Below are 16,083 nucleotides of genomic sequence, written 5' to 3'. Positions count from 1 at the left end.
CCTTCGGCTCTTGAATGTCACCGCGCGTTCCTGCGAAATGTGAACACACACGGAGCTTCGTTGTAATGCGGAGCAACTTAATAAATCCCATTGTAATCCGCTTGAGCATTGACGGATGAGTCAAGGGAAAGCAAGTATAACATTGCACGAAAAATACTTGTGCCTCACTTAGCTGTGGGTTTCAGCCACATGGGTGTAATTGTGGGGCATTTCAATTGGTTTCCATAATATGTTTCTGTTAGGGCTCTTTAACAAATGCATTTATCAATGTGCCTATGTGAGTCATGGCATTGTGTTTATGTTTACACTTTTTCTAGTACCAATGTACGTGCCGTGTAGGTCACATCGCATGAAAACAACTGTTGATAGCTCCCCGATGTGTTTTTTGGGTTCTCATTACAGCATGTTGCTCAGCACGATGTCCGACGTTTCCCTCCTGGTGCTGGGAGCCTCTTCAAAAGCTCCCAGCACCTGAATTAAGTTCCTGAAGGAGCTCCCAGCATGGAGAGTGAAACGTCAGACATCTTGCTTAGCAACACAATGTATGCAGCACAACCGATCAAACCTACCATGCAGTGGTATAACAACGTGTTGATGATGGCTTGGGTAACATCTCCGCCCGACACCCTTTTGCGAGTTCAGCATGCACACGTCCCTTGATCAACATCGCACATTGTGATAGACTATACGGTGCAAGGGCAGTACCCTAACCTCACGAGGAATGTGAAAGTGTGAGTGTGGGCGTGGTCTGTGCACGTTCAGATATGTACTGTATGTGCGTGCGTGCATGCATGCATTTTGTGTGAATACATACCCTACACCGTCATCAACTTAAATTTGAAGCAGGTCAGAGCCCGGTGAGGCATCATCAGGTCCTCCTTTTTTGCAAGGGAAACCCGGGGGAAATGCACGAATTGAAACGTGTTTCAAGATTCTGTGCGCCAGCATTCTGGCGTGTGCAAGCAGGTATTCTCCTGGGCTGGATATGTAGGCACACGTGCTCAAAGTGTGCGTTCAGCTAATGTTTGTGTGTTCACTCGGGTGCCTCCATATGGGGCTTTAGCAAACAAACCGGAAAATAAATAAACGTCCAACACAGGTGCATGTGGAGAATGATAGGAATTTCGTGGAAGGATAGGGCAAGCAACTTGGATGTTAATAGTAGAATGTGGCAAGAAATAGCTGCAGATGTAATTAGGAAAAATTTGGTTGCGATGGGTGAGACACGTGTCTATAATGGAGACAAGCACCCAGAGCAGGGGTCGGCAACCTACGGCTCCGGAGCCGCATGCGGCTCTTTACGGGCTGCTTCTTGACAATATGTACGTATGTACAGTATGTACTCAGATGCATTGCGGCTCTTGAAATACTGAATTTTGTACCGAATTGGAAAGAAATGGCTCTTCTTGTTATTTTGGTTGCCGACCCCTGACCCAGAGAGAGGTTAGTGACCAAGGGGAAACCAACATCTGGATGCTTGAATACTCTTAGAGCAGACCTTGCAGATCGTGTGTCAACAACAACTGTGGGATACAGATGAAGGAAACGATAATGAAGCAATTATTAATTTCTCACTTACCCCTGCTGGATACCTGTAAAACATATCTTCATAGCTCTTCGGATTTCTCCAGGATAAATACAGATTCTCATTCTGAATTGTGGAGAAATAAACTGCATTTGGCATGTTAACCTATTAACCACGGTGTGTTTCCGGCTCGTACCGCGTTCTGCTCGGCACGTTCTTACGTTTCTCCTCTCCCCGTGTGCTGGGAGCTTCTTCAGGTAATCTAACGCGTGCCGAGCAATTTGTCGTGCCGAAGAACAACGCGCCCGCGGCACGACCCGAAAACGCGTCGGCCTCACCCGTGACGCTTGCCCCCTCTCCACCCAGGACAAGATCGGCTGGAGGAGCGAGGCCATGCACCTGCTGGTGTTTGTGTCGGACGCCGACTCGCACATCGCCCTGGACGGGCGACTCGCCGGCGTAGCCGTCCCCAACGATGGGCTGTGTCACCTCGATGAGAAAAACGCGTACACGCACTCCACTGACATGGTGAGCGAATGGCACGAAAGAGTGGCGCCGGGGTGGCTATGAGATGTTAACTACCTCGCCGAGTATGCAGGAGGACGTGGGTTCGATCCCGACCCTGACCCCTGTACATTTGGAGTTTTCGCGTCTATCTCTCCCCATGGTCGCGTGGCCTTTCCTCCGAGTCCTCTTGTTTTTCTCCCACCACATTTGGAAACGACACGCGTTTAGACTATTTGGCCGCGGTAAACTCCCGCATGATAAGCCACTTCGTCGAGCTGTCCTTTGCGTGGCCAGGTCGCTTATGAAAAAAATAGGTATGTAGCTCAGTGAGCCTTACCTGGTGAAATAAAAATTGTGTAGTTTAGAAGGCACGTTATGTCACCCCCCCCCCACCATCTCCACCAGCCTGCCATCGGGGTGTTCTGTCTTGTTAAACGGACACCACCCTTGCCGCATTCGTGGGAATACATTTTATTACCGAGACGATGTCTGTGAGATTCACCACCACGTGCCGTCAAAGCAGCTCCTTGATGACCCTAGAAAGTGGAAGGGAACAAAAATAAAACAATCCCTCAGGGAGGAGGTCTTTTTCCGATTTGCACGGGCACGTGTTGAAAGAGCTCAGGGCAGTGATACACGATGTGTGCTGTTAGACAGAGTGAATCGTGTTGTTGTACGTCATGAGCCCTGCTGACCAAAAGTGCAGTGACGTTTCAAGTTTCTGTTTCACATGAGGATTATGCTGAATACCCTCGTTGATTATACAGGTAAAGTTGTACACTAATTTCTATGTGTTTTAACAACGGACAAGTGACAACATTTTATATAACCTCAGATTTTATTTTGATCCCCCAGCAGATTTTATTTTGTATATTTTCAGCCTTATTCAACACTTCTTGCTATGCTGGTTAAGCATCAAAATCTGGTCACTTAATAGGACCCTAATTGGATACTGTAAGGTCCTTGGTCCTAAACGCCCATGGGCTTTCGACATACTCTGACGTGTTTATATGTTGATATATGTAAATACAATTTGTTTAGGCTTTTGCTGGTCAGCTTTATGAGCTTGTAAGGCAAACAGAAGTCCGGCACAAAAACATATCCTGATAAAGCAAGCAAAGTGTCTGTTGACATTTTAATTAACGGCAATAGGCTTCTGCACACTCCTTGAACAGCAACGATTGCTATATTTACTCGTCTGTGTCAACTTTATTGGCTGTATTATGATTTGGAAAGGCAGCAGCTGAAGGCTAACCTCTGTCTGTGCACAACAAACTCTGGGCATGATATACAGAGGGGGGGGGGGGGCACGCTGGTATACATGGGCACACCACAGTCGATCGGTAGGTCACGTGTGGTGGAGTAAATTGTGGGTATCTCCTACTTCTTCTTCCAAGAGTACTGGACTGAATGCCTTCCAGAGGGGCTCTCTTTAGCTTCTCTCAATGGGATATCCTTCTGCCGGCATTGATGCAAGCAAGCAGTTGCAGGGCTGCACCCTTGCCTTCATCATTTAACTTGACAGTGTTTAATGGCGATTAGGTAACAAAAACACGCAATCATGTTCTCGCTTACCTCGCCTTTTTTTATTGTGTCACTACTTTGGGATGGAGTAGGTGGAGGGGGGGAGATGTTTTAAACTGAAGCTGCTGGTGACATTATTGCCCAGGAATTGCTTATGCTGCTATCGGGAAGCTCATATCACAACGGAATGTGGTTAAGAAAGGAGGCAAAGACAAGCACTTGGGTATTTAAAGAAAACAGCCTTTGCGTAACAAGCCTGTTAATGACCGTTGATCATGGCCTCATTGCCCTGGGCTTTATTTTAACTATACTGTACTGAGTTCACAAGCATAAAAAATTAACCCGTAAAAAGAAAGTTTTTCACTATAAATCCTTTATATGCGTGGCGGCTAGAGTCCTCTCGTCCTCTGGCTTGATATGGCTGCCACATATGGGTCAGATGATTGTCTGCCACCATTAAACAATTGGTAATTAAATATTTTTAAAAAATTCCCTAAACAGTGTAAAATTTTGGAAAATTTGTTCACGAAAATTAATTGTCACGCACAACGAGTCTGTGTGGAAAATGTCAGCTCGATTGGATCCCGAGAAGTGGGTTAAAAAACGACCGAAAGATTTGCACGGTCGTAAGCGCGCAAGCAAGCACGCAAGCACGCAAGCAAGCGAACTTAATATAAAGGATTTAAAAATTGCTCCACTGTGGCCAATGTGTTGTTGGAAACATGCCACCCTGCCTTCTTCCCTGTAGGTGGGGAGGAACAACGATCTATATCTTGAATTAAAAAAATAACTTTCGTAAATACAAAGATTCTGGGGTAAATGAATGGAGTGTGTTGTTGCTCATTGGATTGTTTTTGTTCAGCTCAAAGGGCACATTGACATTCACAGATGCCTCAGTATTTCCAGCTTCCCTCAAATGACATTGCAGAAAACAATTGAGCAACATGTATGGATGTACAAATGGGAATTTTTCACGTAATTGTGATTTATTGTTTGTTCAAATTAATTATTATATGGTTTATTACAATATCCATGAGGACATTATTGGCTTGGCCAAAGCGAAGCCGTCCTAGTTTGGCGCGAATTAAAATAACTTTTACTTTGGCAAAACACCAAGGAAGGCAAAATGGACATCTGATATTAGGAAAAATAAAGTGCGTAACACGAATGTACACGCCGCCAGCAGACGTGTAGTCAAATGAACTGTACAGTTGTTACATTAAAAAAATATATTCATGGTGCGTTTGTTTACACGCCATCAATTTTCACCTGTTTCCATGTTGGAAATGTATACAGCAAGGGTTTGTCAAACAAGTGTTGCTCCAGCTTTAGAGGATTATCTGGGCTGCACCATCCTCACAGGGATATGCCATGATTATTAGGAAGCCACTGGAGCTATGCACTTTGAAATCTCGATTGAAAACGAATTTCTTTAAAACTGCTTTTTGTGTTTAGTTTATTGTCCGTCGCCCCTCACATTCCGATTAGTGCGGTTGGCTACGTACGGCATGAAATAAGTTCAACAGACATACATGATACAAAGAGGGGCATATGCTTTCAACAATATGGAACAAAACAATGTGTTCAATGCCACGTCTGTATGCACACCAGCCATCTGGCTCACACTGACCACTGTATTGAAGTATGGAAAATGTTGCTATTTCTCTCATGCCTTTATGGAGATCACACATCTATAAATAATTATAAGACAGTGTTGTTATGTATCCGCAACCCTTGCTATACAGTACAAGTCCCTTACACTGACCTCAACAAAGATATTTGTAATCTATGAGTTCATTATTGTACGTCTTTAAAATCGAATTACTGTGCAAAACAGCATTGGGCTACAATGGTGAAAAATGCTACAAATAAAATTCCATTTTGACTCCAATTCAAATCTGGTGTAAACATGGTAAAGATAAAGGTGCAGCCCTGCAATTTCTCTGTCACACCAATGCTGGCAGACAGGCTCTACAGTGCCCCTCTTTCGTATTTTGACCGACTTTTCCACTCTGTCCAGATGTCTTAGGAAGTTGTGGGAGTACATTAACTTTACCCCACCACGTGTGTGTTGTATGTTGAAATTCTTTTGCACTGTACGCGGCCAACCGTGCTAATCGGAGGTGCACCGGACCACACCGCATGCAACCCGGCGTTTCGCTAACTTTGTTCTACCCATTTGTACCTCCAAGTCTGTGATGTAGAATGATTATAATAAATGCTTTTTTGAGAGAACGTGTCTTGATTGCAATTGCCGAGCACTGTGCCTCCGCCCAATGCCAATGACTCTGTGGTCTGATTCACAGGACTATCCGTCTCTTGGGCAGCTCATTGAAAAGCTCACCGACAACAACATCCAGCTCATCTTCGCTGTGACCGGCAAGTGGCTGGACCAGTATGCGGTGAGTATTTCTAAACAGAATAGGCATATTATTGAGGCATTAACACCTGCCATATCACCCCCAGTGTTGGTTAGGATTTGTGTGCGTACTAAATTGCAGTTGCTGAGAAACAGATCCAGAAAATGGCACTATTGAAATAATTCACATGTAAACCGAGGTTGTACATTCATCATTGACTCGTTTGTTTTGTGTATGTTTTCTCCGATCCGAAATGCCCAGAAACAAGATGAAATTCTATCAGTCCATGTCTGATCGTCGTGCGAATTCTCACTCACCAATTGTCACCTTTGCAAAACAAAAAAAAAGCTTATTTTTCAGCACGGATATATTAACGTCTGGTTTATTGAGCAAATGTTTCGCGTTACTTTTATTCGCGTCAGATCAGTCTCTAAAAGGGAGAAGGGAATAAAAAAAACGGACAAAAGTATTTCAGACTGTATCCGACAACACATTGCAAAGCGGTCTAAGTGGAGCAATGAGACATGCGCCCAGTTTCAGGACACTGCTCGTTGTCGCAGAAGTTCGCCGTTCAAATCTGGCATGCCACCCCTGCCTATTATCGCCATGGGCGTATTAACCATAACATACGCACCACATGCCGCAAAGTGGGACGTTAAAGATCATTGAAAATGAGCAGGCCGTTGCGTGCCGGGGCGTCGTGGTGCACATTTGGCAAAATTTCTAAATAGCAACTCACAAATGACCAAATTGGGATGACACAATCTGTGAAACATTGCGCGTTCACGATAGCCTTGCGCGATAGAGTTGGCGCGCGTGCCAAAGGTACTAATTGTTATTATTGTTAAAAGTGGCCTCGTCCTAATCGGCACTGCCCCGTGAAAGTGGGTGATTTTTTTTTTCCATGATGGCAAACCCTCATGCAGGTGTCTCGGCCAGGTGCATCAACACCGCAGCAGCAGCAGCTTGCTGCGGTTTGCACGAAGTTTAATGCAATGTGCGTGGGCCTGAACGCACGCCATGTGCTTCACCTGAACGTTGAACCTGACAGGAAGTCAAGGTGCTTTTAATAATAAAAAAAATCCATCATTTTAAGTGTTCCAGCTGCAATTTGTACACATCGTCAAAACAAGGCGTACGCTTAATTTTACGTCGCTCCGCGTAACATCGCGATATCTGGGTGCTTTTAGAGGTTCTGCATGTCGTTTGAAATCCACCACGAACAGATGGAGAGAGAAAAAAAGTACGCACCTACAGTGTACGACAGCTTGCGCTTGTGATATCTCGCGATCGTATTTCGTGGTCGGTGAACATGAAATACTGTTGAGTTTTAAGGTAAAAACCGTCCAAACCCAGTGGTGAGAACGATGGAAAAAGGTCAGCGTTCGTGTTCGAGTATCGCGTGTGCGGATCGCGCTTGGGTTTGCCTCCGGTGAAGGAAAACCAGCCACCACAATCCCTGCATGCGATGCTCAGATAACGGCAGGCGTGCAAATTGTGCATTGTGCATGGCCGATTAATGCTAATGTATATAGTGGCCATTTGCCTGAGGCACCGAGAGATTCTTACACTGTAAATATTGAATTATAAATTTGCCTGCTTTGGTAAACTGCCAAATTTGAAGCTTGTTATTTTTTTTACAGAATCTCTCTAAATTTTTGTGACATTTCAAATTATTTTTTTTATGTTTTGTTTGATTTTTGAGTTACCTTGGTTTCCATTGTAATCATGTTCATCTATATTTCTAACAGTGGAATACTGTATAACATGATTTTTATCAGCCACGACTGCTCCTATTACCCTGTATTTTACATGCTCTGCTCATGTTTGTGTGTTGAACAGTGCATTCTCTAGATTATAAAACGTACTTTTTCCACACGTATTTTAAAGCAAAGTTGAGGGTGCGTGTTATAATCCAGGTTTTTGTGCTTGTGACCAAATTTTGTTTCACTTCATTGATACCGAGCAAAATATCGGAGTGCATTTTACCTTGTAATTCGGAGGATACAGAGAGTATTAATTAAAGCAACATCGCTGCTAAGTTTTTTTTGTTTTTATCACAATATAGTTGTGACACAGTTGCGGTCACATAATGTATGCACGTAGAACTTTTTTAGCACGGTACGTAGCCAAGCGTGCTAATCGGAGATGCGGGGGATGGAAAGGCAACAAACTAAAACACAAAAAGCATATCCACGGGATAAAAATAGCATTGCTTATAGGCCAGCGTGGCACACACACACACACGTGCATGTGTGCTGCAGTAAATGCGCCGAAGAATTACAATGCAAGCAATGTGCAGGTGGGAGCAATTTTGTAATTAAATAGTATTTGCACTGTAAACGTGCCCTAACCGTGCCCTATTCATGACTTATCGCACCCACAGAACTATTCCACTCTCATCCCCGGGGCAACGTTCGGGCAGCTTAACAAAGACTCAACCAATGTCCAAGACCTCATCATTAAAGCGTACAAGGTAATGACACCGATGGTAAAGTATGCACAGGCACACGTCCTTGGAGACGACAACTTTATTCTTCACAGTGAAATGTAATGACACACCGGGTGAGGCAAGACATTCAATGTCATGATCTGCACGAGGAATTGTCAGTTTCACGTGCACAAAGCGTACTTGCGACACGTACACTCGCAAATGGGCTCCCAATATTGCTGCATCATTCTGAAGGCCGTTGCAGAGGAGGAGACCTCACATTTTATATCTAAATTGAGCCTGCACCAAACAACAAAAGACGCATTCAAAACGGTAATGCCTCCACAGTGCTTGTGCCAGGCGCGGTGCACTTTGAGGCCATGTGAATTGTAGAAGGCTCGCTAACAACAGGAGGTCACGGGACAGACCCAGGAGCCATGGGTTGACTGACTGAGATGACTGACCGATGCATCGCCTGTGCCACTCGGCACTCCGCTCGTTGTTGTGAGTGCCGCTCCTCTGCCTTCCGTTGTTGTTGGAGGGCGACTGTTTTCAACTGTCAAGTAGCATCCTTTACGAGCCTCCTCCATAGAGGCCGATCTCGACACCGCTGGTACCAGTTATCAGGAAGTCCACTAGGCTCCACCTCCTCCCCTACCACATCAGTCCATCTTTTCTGTAGCCCATGCCATGTCCATTTAGTCCCCTTTATCATGCCAAACAGAAGCTGCTTGGGCATGCGGTGGCTGGGCATGTTGGCTACATGACCCAACAAATGCAGCCATGCCTTCTGGATGAGCTCACCAGTTGGAATATGTCCAGGTCATTCAAGGATCTGTGAGCTCCTCACACAATCCAGCCTGGTTAAACTGAGGATAGATCGTCGGCAGGCTAGTCTGAATGTTTCAAACCGACGCAGAATACCTGAAGCTTTGTATGGAGTGACAGGCCAGGTAGCTTCTACACAGCATTACACAGCCGATTAAAAGATAATTCTGCTCATCTCTTTTGGAATGATATCTCTGTTTCCACACATAAGCACACTGCCCAGGCATTGGAAATTCTCCACTCTCTCCACAACCGCTCAATCACTCATGGGGATTTGAGGGCTTTGACTGTTTGATGACACACAACACCCAGACAGCTGCTTTGTTTTTGTTACCAGATCATCAGCATACGTAACATAGTTGACCAATAGAGAGCCATGCCTTGCCCGCACCCAGGCATTGATCAGCCTCCCGTTGTATCTGTACCAGGTGGAAATTCTAAATGGGTAAAAGCTTCTCGATCTACGTGATATGATAAAAAAGAGTTAAATAATGTGGGAGCCTATCACCGCGCACACACACACACAAGCATCATAAGCCACACGGCGAGAAGTGGCACCGACGCATTCGGTTACTTGCACATTGATCAATTCACGCAGCCTGAAACAAGGCCACAGGCACTTAGAGCAAGACAATAGGGCACTGTTCGTGAGCAATACCCAAGGAGGGCTTCCAGTAAACAATGTTAATGGCGGCATCAATTATAAAGATTTTCTTAACATTTACTTTCTAGAATTTAAAGTTAGCATGTTGCAATTGAGATGCAATAATTGGATGCTTGATTTGATCAAAGCAAATTTATTTATAAAAGCCAATTTAATTATATATATATTTTAGACTAATTAATGGACTCATTTATTTGTTGTGATAATAATGTTTGTTGTTTGCGCTTTTTGTTTTGGTGGTATTTCTTAATTAATTAATCTACAGCATTATGGGATGCTATTTGCATGAATGACGCTATATAAAATAAAAGTTTTATTGTACACATTGTTGGAAATTCCACATTCCCATTGTTGTGGCCAAAGTGTGTTTACAGGACTACCTCTGTGTGTTGATGTCAATCAAATAGGTGTATCAAGCGTTGCAGTTTGGTTATGGGTAAAACCCAGTTATTAATTTGGTGCAGTGCTACACATGCCCACACATGCACAAGTGTAAAGTGTCTGTTTGTGAAGTTGGATTGCATATCAGCTGTTTGTTGAATCCCGTTGCATTATAGCCCTTCCCTATGCCAGTTGATGTGTTTCAGGCTGACTCAGCCTTCAGTTTTGGCAGAGGCTGCCAGTTGGCTTCTTTGTAAATTCGTGATTCATTTGCTCCTTGTGTATGGGCTAATCTGGACCTGTAAATCTTGGAATATTCCAGTGTATTTGCGTGGATGCTGTGAACAACAACCCATTGTGGTGTACGTGAATTTGCCCACGTGATAATTCTATCCGCAAACACAAACACTTTAATGGAAGATGCTCAAAACATAGAGGGACAAAGTTTATTTAAGCATATGGCAGTGGATTTGCTACTCCAAATCTAGCCAGCATGAATTCATATTCCTAACATGTTTAGTTGTTATATGGAGGATGTACAAAAAATAGTTCAAACTATCCCTTGGTGTATTACTGCGAGTGTTGTTTTATGTTATGTTATCAAATTTGTCCTCGTGAAATTAATCTCTTTGGTAAATGCTAATTGAAGCATTACCAAACTTTTACTTTCAATCTTTCCACCTGTTTTGCCTTAACGGTGTTTCATCGCCTTTGGGGTGAAGTGGTTAAATCAATAGCAAGGTCTTTGTTTATACCACCTGCATAAACACGGGGCCCGGCTTACATGACGACAGATTCTGTATCCGCACCATGCCACGGTGAGCAGGGAGAGCGCTTTCAGTCACTTCTCTGACCCAGCTTTGAACAAGCCAGCTGCCCATGGTGTGGCGTTGCGAACACAGGGCGTCCCGACGCAGTGCTGAAATGACCTAAACAAGGCATCGCTTCACTCGCTGTGCCTGCATAAGCTAATCTTTGCAGTCCACGAGTGAGTATTTGCAGGGATCCTTCTTAGACACACCACTGAGACTTGGCAGATTGATGCAGTCATGCGTCTATGAAATCCCCAAAGCCTGGTATGGCCTAAAGAGGTCAATGGAAAAGGACCATGATACCAGCGCATTTGCTGCTCGCAATAAATCAGTGAGCCGCACCTGGCTTAGGGAATTAGGAAAACCCATTCCTGATAACGCTTCTCGTACTTAATGGGGACGAGGAGTCGCGAGGGACATTCGAATATGCAGCTACACTAACTGCCTCTAACCAAATGTTATGGCAGCATTATTTAACTTGAAGGGTTCACCTTGGCTTACAAATGGCTTGGGAAAACCGCTTCATGTTGTTTGTCTAGAGAATTGCTATACTGTAATTAAAAAGTACAAAGCACTGTTACGTGATTTCAAAATATATTCGTAGCAAAATATTGCACCAGCATTACACAGAATGTATAATTACAGCCAAGATATATATAGCCACCAAGTAAACATAGGTAATATTTTATTGAAATGAACATCATTTATTGCTGATATAATTTTGAATGTGCTATGGCAAAAGGGACATTGCCAGAAATATTGGCCATTTTATATATATATTGTTTTTTAAGGCGGTGTATTTTGACTAATGTGTTCAGTTTTCATGCTCACTAATGACAAACATTACACTGATTGAAAACAAGTGTTTGGGGAGGAGCAGTGATTGAAAAATGTTCAATCACTGGCTTAACGAGTCAGAAATATATTTGCTTTTTTTCACCAAACAAATCGGTTTTTACCTCAATAAAGTTTAATATCATGTTAATAATGACATCAAGGTGAGCATAATCAGATGACGCAAATATGACACCTTTATTTTTCGAATGCAAAAACATCCAATGATATTTCTATCCACCTGGGACACAAAGTACTTGTGCAAAACTGACACAGGTTTCTAAAGGTAAATAAATGATTAAATACGTTGAAGCTAAATGTGCAGCTCACGATGAAACGGCCGTTAAATCTTTTTTGGGTTGGACCGCGCGTCTTTGGGCACGATGTCTGACGTTACGCTCCATGCGTTGGGAGCTTCTTCAACAAAAGTACGTTGCGGAAGCGAAACCTCGTGCACCTTGCTGCACAAGCCACGGCACAATCCGACAAGCTACGCAGGGGGTTACGGTTACATTTCGATGAACGCATCAAACGTGTAAATTGACAATTCATCCCGGGTTTTACGCCAAGGTCAAAAGCAGCTGCTCCTCCACAAGGGGGGAGGGGAGGGGGACGCAGCGATTAAGCGTTTTGAGTGCTCTGCCGTCGGTACATTCCTTCACCGTCAGCCAGTGGCCATTGTGATGGCCGTGAGGAATTGTGTACTCATTGTGCTGCGGGATTTCCCATGGCAACACTGCCGGGCATGATCATTCTGTCGCGAACTTGATGAAAAGAGTGAAAAGAAATGAGGCCTACACAGCAGTGAGCGTGCGTGTGTGTGTGTGCATGACAACTCCCTGTGTGCATTGCTATGCACAGTTTTGGCATAGTAATTAGAGCACATCGAAAGCAAACAACACTTTTTCTTTGCTTTGTAATCATTTTAAATACATTGTCCTTGAAAATTCGTTTGGCCGATTACAATGCAAGCAATGTGGTGTAAATATTTAAAAGTTGTCTTTTTGCTAATTGTACGAACGTATTTGCAACGCGTGTTATTATATCTGTATTTACGTTGTGGAGAAAGTAAGACGAATGGGTCTTTTTTGTACACTGCACTGGGCTGTGTCCATATCAGTTTGATTGATCACAAGCACATGTCAGTGCTCTGGTTATTTAGACCTTGGGGAAAGAGGAGAGAGAAGGAGACAGTTAGAGTACACCGATCACTTGGTTAATCAACAAATACATACATCAATCAATCAATACGTAAATACATCAACTTACAAAGCAATCATTGCAATAATAATCTATTCAAAGACAGCTGGGAACTTCTTGAAACAGCCAATCTACTTTGCGAGTTAAACCTCAGGTACGAGGAGCTGAAGCAATGACAATAGTTCGATATATCATACATGTTCAAAATCACATGACAATTTAAAGCTTTCGTGACTGCAGGGATTCATCTTCTTGGTTCTTTCGGTAAAGTCACGTAGAAGGACAGACATGTTCTCCACCTGAAGACGGCTGCTTGCGTTGTGGCCGAAACGTCGTGAGAATTATTTAATTATGTTTTATTTTTATTATTTTTTATTATTTTCCTTCTACGTGACTTTACCGAAAGAACCAAGAAGATGAATCACATGACAGTTACATGAATTCTCCATTTATCTATAACGAATTTTGGGGGGGGGGGGGGGCGTTGTGTACTGTATAGTTTTATTTCATTAATGCTCTCCATTTAAACTTTCTAAATTGTCAACATATCGGGAAACTGGCTTCTGCTGGACTGACTCCGTAGTGTTCCGTAACCAGGAATTAGTGTGTCGAAATTCAATATTGTTTTTACAAGGCAACCCTGGGTAAATGTAGTTGCATAGGGGACTTGACTTGTATGTTTTAGTACATGTCGCAGATAATTACGTAATTTAACATTCGTGCTTACGGGTATGTAATGAGTTACTCTTTAGAATCATGTCACAGGGTCTTCATTGTGGAATGCATAGCCGACTCTAGATTTGAAGCTTTCGTGACTGCAAGGATTCATACTCTTAGGTTCTTTCGGTAAAGTCACGTAGGTAAAAAATAAAATAAATAATAAATAATTGAAATAATTGAAATAAAATAATAAATCACGACGTTTAGGAGGCAACACAAGTCTCCGTCATCAGGTGGGACCGTCACAGCTGAATTTACTGTATTATTATTTATATTATTTATTATTTATTTTATTTTTTACCTACGTGACTTTACCGAAAAAACCTAAGAGTTATGCATAGCCGACTCCATGCGTTGGTAATAATGCCTCGTTAAATTACCGGGTTGTCGCGGCAACGGAACTGTTGAGCCCGCAGTATCTCAATGACTAACGTACCGACTGACCACCAGGCCACTGGAATTATGAGTGACCCCGTGATAAATGGCAGCTACTCATTGCATCGTTGACGTTAATGCTGGAACGCGTTAAACGAAAATGTGATTCGAATTCCTGGAACTCAAAACACAATGAGGTTAACCAATAAAACCGACGTGGTCCACCGTTTTAATGCAATACTACACACGTGCAACTGATTTTATGAGCGTTGTTTACTCGTTTGTGTGTGTGCGTGTATATGAGCACGGCTTCATGATATGGAGATGAATGGCATCATGAAAAATGTTGGTTTGTCAATGTCGAAGAAATTGAAATTCTTGTGGCTGTAGAAGTAATATATTGGCCCTAAAGGATTACTGGTATGCGAAATACATGTTTACAGCAGTCAAGGATGTCAACTGCTTGGTTGAAATTCAGATGTTTTGCATGCATGCAGGTTTTGAGGGATCTGCCGCAGACTTGCTTAATTGCAGGATGTGACTCATGCCATGGCAATACGCGTGTAGGCGCACATGTACACAAGGCGCGCGTGTCTATCAACATCTCACTTTATCCGCTGTATGTATGTGGAACTTCCTTCACACCGTGCGTAGCCAACCACCGTGCTAATCCAAGTTGCGTGGAATTGACAACGAAGTACACACAAAATGTAGTGATAACAAAAATGAGTTTTCAATCTAGATTGCTCCAGTGGCTTCCTAATATCGGAAGAGCATTCCAGACAGCCGCAAAAGCGCACCTGAACGCGCACAATGCAATAACTGGTCAGGTTCGCTATTAATTCATGCTCAGCCACTGTGGTTTTGCTATTTAGGAAGGTAGCTACCGTACTTATAACAAGAGCTGGGACGACTAATCGATGAATTTGATTGGTCGACTAAAACTTGCATCGACTACTTTTTTTCGTGGCCAATTTACTTGGGTCCATTTAAAAATGACGGCCACCCAAACACGCTGCTTCCTGAAGGTGGGAACCCCCCTGACAGGGCACACCCAGTGGCCGATGGCCATTGCGGTGAGGAATTTGACAGCGATCATTCGACAGAACGCAGGTGACACTTCCTCCCCCCCCGCCGCTCCCCCTCCCAACTATTCTCACATCATCTGATCAGTCGAGTATGTCAAACCGATAACGGGTTGAGAAACGATCACTTAAACAAATCGTCTAACCCAACGTTGGCCGCATGACGCCTCTTGCAAAAGGACACATGGGGTGCGTTACCCCAAAAATTTCACGTGTCGTTCCGGAGTCTCGCCTTCGCTGAAATTTCACGCAGGCGAGTGGCCACTCTCCATTCCTGCCGTCCGATCGTACGGCGCGAAAGAAGTCAAACGTACACACCGCACGTACGTGCGTCCACAATGCTTGCAGTCCCCACCGTGATGTTGGCCACAGACCATGCCGTGTTGGACTTTGCTCACAGCAGGGTACACCACCACCTCCCACCCCCCCCCCCCAACTTCTTCAACGTTGTGGGCTCTGGGAATGTCTAGTGAGCGGCTTAGACAGCTCACTCGACTGGAAAAACGACTCGAAACGTTGACACATCGTCGCATTCATGCGCGGATTTGGCTTTCAATTTTTCCCTTCAAAGCAGTGCCCAGAGGGTTTCGCCCTAAACTCCCCTCACCTCCACCCATCGACCGTAAATAATTACCGCCGGCGTTTGCTGATTGCCCTTGCACACCGCAAGCTCAGTGGCATCGCCAGGGCCCCCCAGAACCTGCGGGCTTGGCCCCCCCAGAGCATTGCCCTTGGCAACGCCGCCGTGATCATTGCCGTGGCTACGGACATTGGCCGGGCCCTCTGGGGAATGCGAAATGATTCCTGGGTAAACTTTTTAGTTGTTGTTTGAGCTCG

The 16,083-nt window shown here is 44.0% G+C and overlaps 1 protein-coding gene across 1 annotated transcript in view; it reads left to right on the top strand.

Moving 5' to 3' along the window:
- The window catches only part of LOC144724997 (integrin beta-6-like), a 56,081-nt gene that overhangs the window by 18,523 nt on the left and 21,475 nt on the right, over positions 1-16,083 (top strand). Inside the window, exons 7-9 of the mRNA XM_078604397.1 lie at positions 1,892-2,053; positions 5,863-5,958; positions 8,303-8,392. Coding sequence (XP_078460523.1) covers positions 1,892-2,053; positions 5,863-5,958; positions 8,303-8,392 — 348 coding nt within the window. The remainder of the gene's footprint in view (positions 1-1,891; positions 2,054-5,862; positions 5,959-8,302; positions 8,393-16,083) is intronic.

The sequence above is a fragment of the Lampetra planeri genome, chromosome 2, assembly GCF_965212315.1.
Source record: "Lampetra planeri chromosome 2, kcLamPlan1.2.h2, whole genome shotgun sequence".
NCBI classification, from domain to species: Eukaryota; Metazoa; Chordata; class Hyperoartia; order Petromyzontiformes; family Petromyzontidae; genus Lampetra; species Lampetra planeri.
This window is presented reverse-complemented; position numbering and strand designations above follow the sequence as displayed.